Raw genomic sequence first — 12,821 nt, forward strand, 5'->3', positions numbered from 1 at the left:
CTGCTTTGGGGGCTGACTTGAAGAAAGGAGGTGAGCCTACAGCTACATGGCAGCATTTGACCCTAGCCTGACCAAAGGGTAAAATTTCTGTATTTTCTAATTCAGTTTTCTGGAAAGGAGGTAGAGAAGGAGGGGGGGGTGTGTGTAAGCATGATGAAGGAATGGATATCAGTACGGGTCTTGTTGTGACTTGCTTTGGTCACTCTTATTACTGTCCTGGAGAAGATAAGTCAGTACTGCTTAATGAAGCAGAATCTGGACTGACTACTGTTCCTTCTAATGCACAATTCCAATCAGTTTGTGAAGTTTTCAGGACTGTGTGTGGTGATTTTATGACAAGAATATTAATTTGTTTTCCTGTTTAAATCCTTGTTACCTCAGAGGAATAGAGTGTCCACTGTTTCATCCTTCCTGATGCCTTGTTCTCTTGATTCTCTAACATGGGTGAAGGAACTCCTTTCTGCAGGTGCACCAACATTTTATTGGCATGTGAACAGCAACTTGCACTGAAGTTCAAACAGAACAGTGTTCCACAATTCTACCTCTCTTGAATAGTGTGTCCTTTAAATGATACCTGTTTCTCCTACATAAGCAATGCTGAGCACAATCAGACACGTAGACAGAAAGGCTGGTTGCAACTCTATTGATTTCCCTCCTGAGAGGCAGATAGCTGGGCAAGTTCCTGAACTGGTAGTGAAAACAGAAAGAAGAGATATCTTTGAACTGATACTTGAAGCACAAGGAGCCAGTCTGGTAGTGTGATCACAGGTTGAAGGAGAAATTGCAGTCACTGTGAAATCCATTTATATTTTAATTCTAGCTAGGAATAAATACTTCTTAGATGCTTCAGAGAATATTCACAAATCAGCTTCAGATTGCAGTTCCCTTACTCTCATGCTGCTTTGGTAGTATAAATAACCATAAAGGTAGTATTGCCCTGGGTCTGTCAGCCCAGATACGTGCAGTGCTGTATGATGAGCCATCAGCTGTGCAGTCTGATGTCATTGTACAATCTGAAACACAGCGGTCCCTTGGGTGTCTTGCATCTGTCCAGTGTCATTCAGTATCAGATCCAGTGTCTTGGCTATTACTGCAGCTCTCACGCACGTTACTTTTAAGTCTTTGTGTTTGTTTTCCCTGGGGAAGATTTTCCTTGCTAATTTGTATACCAGGCACCCATGACAATCTCACTGCATAACATCAAGTTTCACTAATTCAGGCTGGCATGCCATCTGCAATAGCTAAAGGTCAGCTCAAGTGTTACTTGTAATTCTATATCTTCTTAATAAGCAGCATAGGAGTGGTACACTGAGCCTTGTTCCCTGATAACAGCAGCAGTAATCCAAATTCTGTGCTTCTGTGCCAAACCCCCCCCATCTCTCACCTAGAATAAAAGTTATATGTCTTGTAGCTCAGGAGCCAGTACTGCATTTCTGGACGCTCCGTTTCATTGCTTTGATCTCATGAATTTTGCTTGAAAATGCATACAGTGCTTTGCAAACCCTCTTGTCTTGCTTTGAACAGTTAACAGCGTCCCCTTGTGATTTCAAGAAGAGCTTTTGGCATTCAGGGTTTCAATATAAGCCAGACTGGTTAAACAGGTTCCTGAGCTGCTGCTGAATGGGAAGAAGTATGAGGTCTGGGAGGTGGCTCTGCAAGGTCTACAGCTGCGTTAGGGGCAGCAGCATTAATCAGACTGAACAGCAGAAGGAAAGAAAGAAATCATGATAGAAGGAACCTCAGGAATCAGTCTGGCTGCAATGCCTGGCCACTGGCTTCTCCCCTGCATGCTGAGCTCCTGCTGGGATGTACTCTGGAAAAGAGCCTAGAGGTAGAGTTAAGAAAGTGTAGCACCTAAATGAGAGACAGAACTGGACTTTAAGAGGGGAGAAATGTGAGCTGAAGTATTATCTAGTCTCATATAGACACATGGTTGGTAAGGAAGCAACTGGCCAGTAGCTGGTTCTGCTTCGGGGCACTGGCCCCTCTGGGAGTGTGCACAGTAGGTGCCACAATGAGAACCGAACACTTGAAAATTCTCCAAGATTCCTGTTGTGTTTTTTGTTGTTGATTTTACTGGTCCAGTAGTGTACTTGGAAGGAGGGGCACTTTGTAGTGGTGAGGTCTAATTGAAGGAAGACGATGCTGGAGAAATGTTCCATCTTGCAAAGAGTAATAAATACTTCTCCACACACCGTGAGTGTACCTGTGTGTTTTGATCTCTATGAGATGCTTCTAAGGTGCTCAGGAGGAAGCACCAGCAATAGCTCCTGAAAGAATTGGAATTTGAAAACATAGGAAGGTCTTTGGGCTTGAGTGCCAGTGTTAAATGGTTGCCAAACATTTTCCGAATTTGTGGTGTTGCATTGCCCATGTGTTGCTGTTGGCTACTGGTTGCGATTTGTCACACCTTTCCTTTGAATGTGGAGCTGAAATAAAAATATTGCTGGATAAAATCTTGTCAAGTTGTAAGTGTATCTGATGTAATATTTATTATTCATTGAGCAGAATGTATGTTTGGCTTTGTAAATCCTAATGAAAAGGCACTTAGTCTGGATTAATTTCTACTGTTCAGTAATCCAAGTTCTTGGAAGGAATATTAGGAGGACAGAAACTCTTCTTTTAACCTATGATGTTCCCTGAAAGGGAAAACAACCATAATTTGGTTTTATTTTATGCATTCTTAAAGTCTACATGCTTTGAGATGCTGCATTAATCACTTCAGTCTGTAGAGTTTGACACCTTTACCTGTTTTATTGGCTTTTGTAATGATTTATATTTAAAGTTAGCTGAAAGAGGGATAGAAGAAGGGATTGTTAGAACTAATACCTGAAACAGTAATGGAGGTTTTAAATTACAACTAATACTTGCTGCCCATGATTTTTAAGACTTGGAACTGCAAATTAATGTATTGACAGAGCCATGCAAGAGTGTTCCTGTGGCTGTGACTTCTGGAAAGCTTTGTTTCTAATGGAGGGAATAACATTTCTTCAGTGTTGTTGTTGCCTTAGAGAAGTATAGAAGGAGCTTCAGTGAAGGACACAGCTGACAGCATTGCTGTATAATAACAGAGATGAAAAGCAAATTCAGAAAGAGGACAGTAAAAAATAACTTCTCCCTGGTTCAGACACGAAACTGAAAATTTCATTCAGTACAGCTGCATGAAAGCTCCTGGATCTTGCTGAGATGAATCCAAAGAAAGGGAAAAAAAAAAAAAAGCCCAAAACAGCCTTGGGTCAAGTGAAATTTTAGTTCATCTTGAAAGGAAAGCACCTTGTTTCTTATAGTTAACAAAACAGTGGAGGAATAGAACTGAAATAATTCACAAAAAACAGGAGAAGGCGCTAGTACAATTATCCTTCACACATTTATTCAGTGCTACAAACTGCTAAAACAGTTGTCCTTTTTGTGGGAAACCTTGGTAAAAAATCTGTTTCACATAAAGGAATCTGTTTTTCACATTCAAAGTCAGAGCTGGCTGCTGCATAAATCTGTATTTCAGGAAATACTCCTCTGGTTATGTTTGGGTAGTAATCTTAACCTAATATTTTTACCCGAACCTGATTTTCTGTCCCTGTATCACAACCATCTGAATGAAAGCAGACATGTGCAGCTTTTGTCCCCTGATGTTGACTACACTGCTACTGTCACAGTGCCCAGGTGAGATCTGCTTTTATGTTAGATAAGACTGAGCTGTTTGGATTAGCATTTTTTATAATGGTCATGTTGGCAGGTTCTATTTAGTTTTTTATAGGCAGGAACAAAGAAAAGATGGAAGGATTGTGCAGAGAATCTGCAAATGCCCAGATTGTCACTATGTGATTTGATTCAGTTCTCATTTTAGAAACAGCAGACCCAATTGTCCAGTTTGACAATCTCAATTTACCTGTTTGCTGCTGTTTCTTCTATTAGTATTTGCATTCTTTAACTGCTGCATCCATGGGAACCTGTTACTTGGTTCATCTTGCTTGGTATCTTTGTCAGTGGTCAGTTTTGTGGTACTGAGGCAGTTTTATTTGGCTGTGCCCCAGATAACATGAGCCTTTTATCCTTAAGTGCTTTGGAAGTGTTGAATCAGTGCCACGTTCTTTTTGATACAGCTTATTCTCTTTCATTAATATCCTTTTATTATGTGATCCTCCATGTTAAGACACTAAAAAGCAGCAAAACCTCTTGACCTTTCCTGCAGTGGACATAGATGTTGTGGGGAAAATATCTGTTTATTTTCATTTCTCAGAGGTTCCTGCTGCACTTTGATCTACCACTAGTTTTACATTTATAGATCCTTCGGCAGAATTTTCTGCTTTTCGTGTGTTTAAAAATAAATTTTCATTTTTGACATCTGCACACTGTTCCTCAAACATTTCTGGATAATCTCATTCTGCATTGTACTTCCCAGAATTTGTTCCTTATTTTCCTCACTTTCATACAACTTCAACCTACTGGAGGATTTCATCTAGTTGTTCATAACCTTCCTTGCTTTACTGCTGTACCATGCTAATCTCCTTTTTGTCTTTCAGGTCTTGTTGATATAAATGGCACAAGCTTGCCAATATGACATTTTGTAAAATCTGTAGTACTTGCTAAAAATTGCCTTCTGGTTTTGATCATGGCAGTAAGAAGTTTTAGCTTTCAATGCTCCTACAAAGGTTTAAAATTAAACTAACCTTTGTTAAAGACTGTCTTAAATGGTATTATTAATATTACTCATTGGGTACCGTGCACTGCAAAGAACAAATTCAAGTGATGCTTTTTACCTATAGGGGCTCATGGGATGTTTTATGCTGTGGTGGAGTCACTGACAGGGACAAGGCTGAAGATGATGCACATTGTGAATGTCTTTATGAAATACTAACACAAATGGGAATCATAGAGAGGATAGGCACCCTGCTTATCTTGAGGTAAGGTACTGTAGAGTTAACGTTGTGGTAAATGAATGATATATTTGAAACATGGAACAATGAAGATATTGTGAATTACTCTAAAATGCTCTGTTCACCAGAAAATTCCTTTTTGAAGTGATTAGGGTCAGATTTTATCAAGACGATCTCTGTTCTTCATGCTGCCTCAGTGCCAGAAACCCTGCTTGCCTTGATCACCGTGGATCTCCTTTTGCTTCTGTTTATACATAAATAGACTTGATTCGATTTGGTAAAGCAAAAGGCTTTTTCTTTCTGATTTAATGGGAAGCATTGATCTGGACTGATAGAGGTAACGATCATGTTAGTCTCTTTTTTAATGACATGGGATTCAAATTTTCTCATAATATTTGAGAATCTGTAGGTATTTGGCTATTAATGGATGTTGACATGTTTAGCTATTCTTAATGGCAATACCTGTTTAAGCCCAGTATAGAAATGAGGTGTTTTCAACCTTGTACACTAGTCCCTGGGCACAAACCGAACTGTTCAATTTACTCTGAATCCTTAGAGCATCCTTTTTGATCTGTCTCTCTATAGAGTTTGTAAAACTTGTTTGTTCCAAGCTTTCCTTAAGACTAACTAAGCCAGTTGTGAGAGACCAGCCATGCTGGACACTTGTGGGTTTTTAACTGAAGACCATTCTTTACTGTATAGGGTCCAAAAATGGGTTGATTTAAACAAGTTTCTTGCAGAATGGCTAAACTGAATATGAATACAGGGGAAGATATTTCTGCTTTTTCCCAAGGAAATGGACTAGTTATAGCCAAAGGGAGAAAATCACCTAAAGATAAGGGCTACTTAAAATAACATGCTTCACTCCACATATAGGGAAATAATTTCTGGCATTTCAAGTCCAACATAACTGTATGTTTTCCTTGTTCAAGGGGTGATTCCATAATATCTGAATCCAGGTACAGTCTGAGCTGAATGTCAGCCCCTTAATGTGAGACCTTTTCTCCACTTGTTTTAACAGTAAGTGTGAATACCATTGCCTTCTGGGAATATAAATTCAGCCCTGCCTCCCACATGCTTGTGCTTTGGGGTTAAGAGAGGAGGGATGTGTTTGCTAATCTGCAAAGTAGCTGTGGACTGTTTAGCAGGAGTTTGGCAACAGCATTTATTAACCTCAACTAGAGCTGAGGAAGTGAGGGGGAAATGAACTGCTGTCCCCACGAGACCAAGAAGGCTTAAACTGGAGTCTGCCTTACTTACTCATAACGTTAAAATACTGATCGTGGGATTTTTAGGGTGGCCAATAGAAAAGCCATGGCAGCAATGCAGTGATACATACGATTCTGGTAACTCTACCAAGAGGGCATTATATTGTTTCTTAGGGAGGCTATTAAGGGCAGCCCAGAAAGGTTTGCTACCACCAAAGTAAGATGGGACTTCAACTCGAGGAACACAGCTCCACATCTAGCTCTCAGAAAACCTTGCACACTGAGCGAGGATTAGCCCATGCTAAATCAGAAGAAGCCTCTGGGCTACAAATTTAAGTGTCTAAAATACTTAAGACATGGCCTACTAAAAGACTTTGAAACTGTTGTTAGAATATACTTTCTTGGACTTAAAGCACAACTTCTCTCTGCCTCAGCTGCTCTCTACTTGTAGTAGCTGTCTTCCTCTGATTTTCAAAATTCTTCATGCTTTGCTTCTGTGCATGCCTGGCTGATAAGCTGTTGTTGTGGGTTATGTGTGTGGTGTGTGGGGTTTTTTTTTTGTTGTTGTTGTTTTGATCACGATTGTTCTGTTACTCGTTTTCTTGGGACGCAAGGTGCATTTTCTGTCTTCATCTTTTCCCATTGCCCGAGTTAGATGGCTTTCTGGCTTCCCCAGCAGGAGCTCTCAAGGTAGGTGCTATGTGAAAGATGTGGGTTTAAATGCTTTAAGTCTCTAACTCAGACAAAGTAAGTTTGTTATCCTGCTTTCTAGGTATTTCTGAACAGCTACACTGAGTTTTTGGAGGAGAGTTCTGTGAAATTTTGGTGGGACAAAACAGTGTTTGGCTTTAAAACAAAAAAGCTCAATACATACAATCAAGCTCAGATTAGTAGTTTAATTGTATTTTTAGCCTTTTTCTGTGGGTTGAGGTCTTTTTCTGTCCCCAGTGAAACTCAAAGGAAAGGTTCTGTATGGCCATCACAAGGTATTCATTGTTTAAACAGAAGGCCTTTGAACTCTTCTGCTATAAATTACCGTAAGTGCTTCAAGTCCTCTAGAAAATATGTGAAATTAGAAAATGGAAACTTTTTGATGCAGCAGCACAATCTTTCCCTATGTATTTTTTCAAAGCTAAATGCAGGCTCTGAAAGCAATTCATCCTGCTGAGCGTGTTTTCCAATTAGTACTCTGGGGATTGTGGAAATGAGTCATACTATCATTAATTGGGCTTCTCTGTGCTTCTCCTCACACTGAAGGTTTCTACTCCAAACATATAAAAAAAATAAGAAACTGAGAAATGATCACCTGCAGCACAAGGTTTAGAAAGGCATATGGCTCAGCTTTGATAATTCTTTAAATGAAACTGTTTGCTCTTTTTATCATAGTTATAATTACATGTTCTTTTTGATAGCCTTGACTCCTGTATGACTGCTGCAAACACCAAACTTTTTTGTGTGTGAAGTTTATTAGATTTATTTTCTGATTGCAATGGATCAGATTTAGCAATAGATGTTGGGCATTGTTAATCAATAAGCTCTTGATTATCAGCAAGTTCAGAAATTTATTTACTTTACATGAGGGAAAAATCATCCTAATAAGCTTTCTCTTAAAATTTCATCTCTAAGATCAAAGCAACGAGCTCATTTTCCTGTTTGGAGCTGTACTGGATATTGTGTTGTACTTCTCTGACTTTTATTTTTTTTTTCCTTCTTCTCCTTTCCCCTCACCCCGGCTGTGGAAGAATGAGTAATGCTGCCAGAAATTACGTCTACTTCAGTATGCTTGGTTTAATGGGGACTTCATCTTTTTAATATTTTTTTTATGAAGGCTTGTGTGGGCTTGAAAGGCATTTAATGCTATAATAAAAGCTGGTAAGAGCTATGAAAAGAAACTGAGGTGCCCGCCTCTTGTCTGACTTCGGTGCGTGGAGTGTGCACAGAGCTTTGCTGTGAGGTGCAGAGCTTCCTTGTCTCCGGTTCCTTGGTGTGGCACTGAGCTGCTGCCTCGTGTGCAGAGAGAGCTGTGGTCTGGACAAAGCTTGTGAATACAAAGTCCAGAGTAATCCTGGGCACTTTGGTGAACTGCACCTGTAAGGCACTGGTCTCTGCCTGCAGAGAGGTGTCAATCCTGACCCCTGACAGAGCATGGACTAATCTCTGGAACTGTGTATTCAAGAGCTTTAAAGACTCAAGGTAGAGGTGGTGTGGCTCTTCTTTACACAATACCCACTTCCCCAATAAAAGGGTGGGTTTTATCTTTTGCAGTTAGAGACTGATTTAATACCATCTTTGCTTGAGTGGATTTGGACTTGTATTCCTTGGGCAGTGCAAGAACCCCCCTTAGACTGTTTTTTTGGGCCAGTACTTGCTGGACAGAGGCAAAAGGCAGAGCAGGGAATGGAGGACAAATAACCTAAGGTGTACATTATACCAAAATACAACCTAAGTAAATAGCATTAGAGGAGGGTCCAAAACCTGGTACTCCCTGAGTGTGTTCCTTCTTTTAAGTGTATGCCTCTATCCTGGAGTTCTCAGACTAGTTATGTGTTAAGTATTGACTGAAAGAAACTTTAGAGGATTGGCTGTTGTTTCTATTTTGGACACTATTAATCAGGTAGAATTGCAGTTTGTGCTCTTCTCCAAGGCAAACTTAGAACAGCGATGAGTTTGACTAAAATAAAATTTTAAATTATACTAGCTCACAGGTATTTTAAAACAGAAAAAAATAACTTGCACATTCTTCTGTACATGGAAGATAGGGAGCTACCTAGAGTGAGTCTAGCAAAGGGCCAGTATGATGATTGAGAGACTGGAGCCTCTTTCACATGAGGAGAGGCTGAGAGAGATGGGACTGTTCAGCCTGGAAAAGAAAATGCTCAGTGAGGAATTTATTAATGTTTATAAATACCCAATGTGAAGATGTAAAGAAGACAGCCAGGCTCTTCTCAGTGGTGCCCTTTGGCAGGACAAGAAGTAATGGGCACAAACTGAAACATGGGAAACTGGATCTGAATGTAAAACTCTTACTGTTGAGGGAGGATGAACACTGGAATAGGCTGCCCAGAGAGGTTTCAGTCTCCATCCTTGGAGGCAGTCAAGAGATGCCTTCCCAACTCAGCTGTTCTGTGATTCAGGGTATTGGTTTAAGACCTTTTAATATGGATATGGCAACTACTCAAAAGCTGAGAGATGAAGTTTGTATTTATCTGTAGCCACTTAAAAATCTGTAAAAGGAATTAGGTGAAACATATTAACAGTAACTGTGAGGACTTAAATGTATGACTTCACTGAAATTACCTGTTTTAAAATGTTTGGCTCATAAAGTAAATCATCTAGCCAATGCTTCTGAATGTGTCTGACTACTTTTAAGTCAAACAGTGGTGCTCTGCATCAGTGTTTTAACTGAGTTAAAAATGTCACCAGCTTGGTCTTGTGTATTGTTGTAACTCTGTTTGGGAAAACAGGTTTACTTGCACTTATTGGACTTGAATTAAGTGACAACAGCTCCTGGTACATCTACAAAGTCAGCATTTTTTTAACATGGCCTTGTTTTACTCACCAATTGCAAAGCTGTTGCCGAGTTGCAACTCCCATTTATTTCCGTAAGTGACAGGTATGGTGCCCTCTTGTCTTCTGCTGTGGAGTATGACCTGGGTGTTGCATGTTACCTTGCAGCACAGTACTTGCAAAGAGGAAGGAAAAAAAGACCCAAAGGATATTCTGATACTTTCAACATAAGGTTTTTCTTAAGCTGACTGGGAGTTTCTTTGCAGAGTAATGAGACATTGTTCCTTCTCAGCATGATATTCTACATTAGCCTTCAGTTCATAGTATTATGAATAGAAGTGTACTGAATTGTTGATATTTCTGTCCTTCACAATTCTCAATTTTAAAAACCCATTTTCAGACTTTTTTGCTGTAAATGAGTAATTTAACAAAATGTGTTTGTAGGGCAGGCTTTCATCTTTACTGGGAGTCCTTATCAACTGAGAAATGATGCAAGTCTGTGCTGACTTCTGAGGTCAGTTCCTACTGAGAAGCAAATATTAAGAAATGTTGAGCAGAACCGCCGCTAAGCTTAGCTGTCATAGCTCAAGTTGGACATTAAGCAGTGATTGTCACTACTATAGAGTGCATGACATGCTTTACTCAGTTTCCTAAGATTCTTTTAAAGCTATTAAATAAGAAATTAGAAGCAGCTCTTCATTATGAAGCCAGAATATGGTTTAAAATCCATTGATTTTAGATGTTTTAGATGAGATTCTTACCTGCATATGGGCAGGCTGCCAGGCTGTGATTTGTTCTATTCTGTGCATAACAGTCCAAATACAAATCTAGTACCCTGTTCTCCCAGATAGTGGAAGGTCTAGGCTTAGCTCTGATGCCTGAGACAATCTGATACTGTTGGACCTTTCCAGGCTATGGAATTTTATGAGACAGTAGGAAAAAAAATGGAGGTGGAACTCAAATGATTCCAGGCTACATTAAAAATTCACTAATGGGCTAGGAAAACTCTTCTGAACTTTAATTATCTTCTGCCTCATGCATGATAGACATTTTATCTTATTCCTTTAGTTACATCAGGGCAATTTATGCTAGAGAATTTTGTTAGAGGCTTTGTTATCTTCTAGCCAGAAAAGCAGCTGGATAACATATAGGCAATTTTTTTCCTATCTTGACTTCTTCAAGGTAAACTTCTAGTGTGAACTTAATACAAGAAACCGCAATTGCAATGTAATTTCATAAAAACCCCAATGTATTTATCACAAACTCAGAAACTGGCACAGAAATCTCAGCATGCAAGTGCACAATCAAGGGACAACTAGTCACGAAAGGAACTGTTCAGGTCATTAAAAATAAACTGCTTTTAAGAGCTTGGGTTTTTTTCTGTAGATATTTTTGGGACTTCAGAAAAAATACTCTGTAACTTACATTACTGATACATGGTTAAAGAAAAATGGAAACTACTGAGAAAGCTACCGAAGTTTAATACCCATCAATCTTTATTCATACTGGCCCGATTACTTTTAAAAACACCATTAAGTAGACAGACACTGCCATCTAGTGAGCATCTCTAACATAGCTGCAGTTTGATTGCGGAAGAGAGGAAAATGAGTTGTTTGGAGCAAGTAACTCAACACAGTACAAAACATTTACAGACTTAAAAATGCTGCACTGAATGCTTTTGTCAATTGTATATTATATAATAGAGATACACAGAGCAAAGCTAAAGTATTTTATTAATAATTTATTGTCAGTAAGAAAGACTGGCTAATGGTAATTTTCAGTAAAAACCTTTACAAGACCATAGGATCACAAATATACAGACACTATAAAAACTGTGTCATGGTGGTTTTGGTTCTGAACTGATATGTAGAGGGTCTCCAACACACTTTCCAAGAAGGGAAAAAATGTTTACACTTCTAAAATACAGCAACCCATTTAAGACATTTCCATGTAGCTGACCCAGAAAAACATCAGACCTGACTTCTGTACAATTGGAATTGTGTGAATATGTTGAATTTTTTATAATGAGATTTCAAACCTTAGTTTTTGGGGGAATACATACAGTGATGCCCTGATTATAGTAAGTCAGGGTGCTGGTTTTTAATGGCACACTAACACCACTAGCTTCAGTGGAAAACAAATTCACAAAATATCTACAAAATCTAGTTAAAACTATTAAAATCAAAACTGTACATAAAATTTACAAAAAGTAGGAGAAAATTAATTGCATTAGAACTATATAAATATATGCATCATGCTAACATGGAGAAGTGGTATGTGATTTTTTTTTTTAACATAGACAATGTAAGTACAAAAAGGATGTTCAGAAATGGCACAGCCAATGGAAATATTGGAACTGTCTGATTACCGTAGGTCAGGAAATGGAAACAGGCTGATAGCAAGAAATGAACTGCATGATCCAACACTGCCATGCCAGTTTAGCTCACTGAAACAAAAGCATTCCCTGTGGCTGGGGAAGACAAAATAAAAAAGCTCTAGAAAGTTGTTCTAGAATTGACAAAGTTTGTTAGAGTCCAGGCACTTTTGTTGAGCGTGTCAGACTTCTGTATGGTGCTGGGAATCAAGTGGAGGAATTTTCACATCTTCAGAATGACCATCGTCTCCACTCTCATAGTCACTCATCATGACTTCAGACTCCATTTCACAGCATGCTGACACATCAGAGCATGAAGCTGTGGAAGCATACACAGACATGGACATGTTGTCTACAGTGGGCGCTTCAAAGTCTCTGTTGTACCCTAACGTGTAAGGAGTGTAAGGTTCTCTGTAACTGCCGTTGACACCACTGGTGGTGGTCTGAGGTTCTGACATGTCTGCAGGATAGTGATGGGGAAGGTACTGATTAAGGTTAAATCTCTGCCTGCTTCTTGTAGAAGAGCCCAAGCTACCTACGGCTGGCATGTCTCTGGGTGGCTGTATTGACTCAAACTGGTCGCTGTATTCTGGTGGTAATGGTGGAAGCTCATCAGGTGCAGGAAAGTCATCAGGTGGAGGTGGAAAATCACTTTCGAGGTCATAACCACCAGGGTAATAGTCTGTATCGATGGCGTTTGGATCCGTGTAAAGGGGAGCTGACTCCTCAACCACTTCATAATTTGGATACTCTTGGATCCCTGGCAACTGAACACTTGGCATCCAATCTGATGTATCCCAGTGATAACCTGAAAAGTTAATTTTTTTGAAAGAAGAAGTATTAGTATCTTGTCTTCAA

The 12,821-nt window shown here is 39.4% G+C and overlaps 1 protein-coding gene across 3 annotated transcripts in view; it reads right to left on the reverse strand.

Moving 5' to 3' along the window:
• Positions 1-11,303: 11,303 nt before the first annotated feature.
• FAT1 (FAT atypical cadherin 1) overlaps positions 11,304-12,821 on the reverse strand; it is a 111,649-nt gene continuing 110,131 nt past the window's right edge. For all 3 annotated transcript variants that reach the window (XM_082051730.1, XM_082051729.1, XM_082051731.1), the window contains one exon: positions 11,304-12,771. In XM_082051730.1, coding sequence (XP_081907856.1) covers positions 12,146-12,771 — 626 coding nt within the window. In that variant the 3' untranslated portion in view covers positions 11,304-12,145. The remainder of the gene's footprint in view (positions 12,772-12,821) is intronic.

This window comes from Streptopelia decaocto (genome assembly GCF_964273445.1).
Source record: "Streptopelia decaocto genome assembly, chromosome: 4".
Taxonomy (NCBI): domain Eukaryota; kingdom Metazoa; phylum Chordata; class Aves; order Columbiformes; family Columbidae; genus Streptopelia; species Streptopelia decaocto.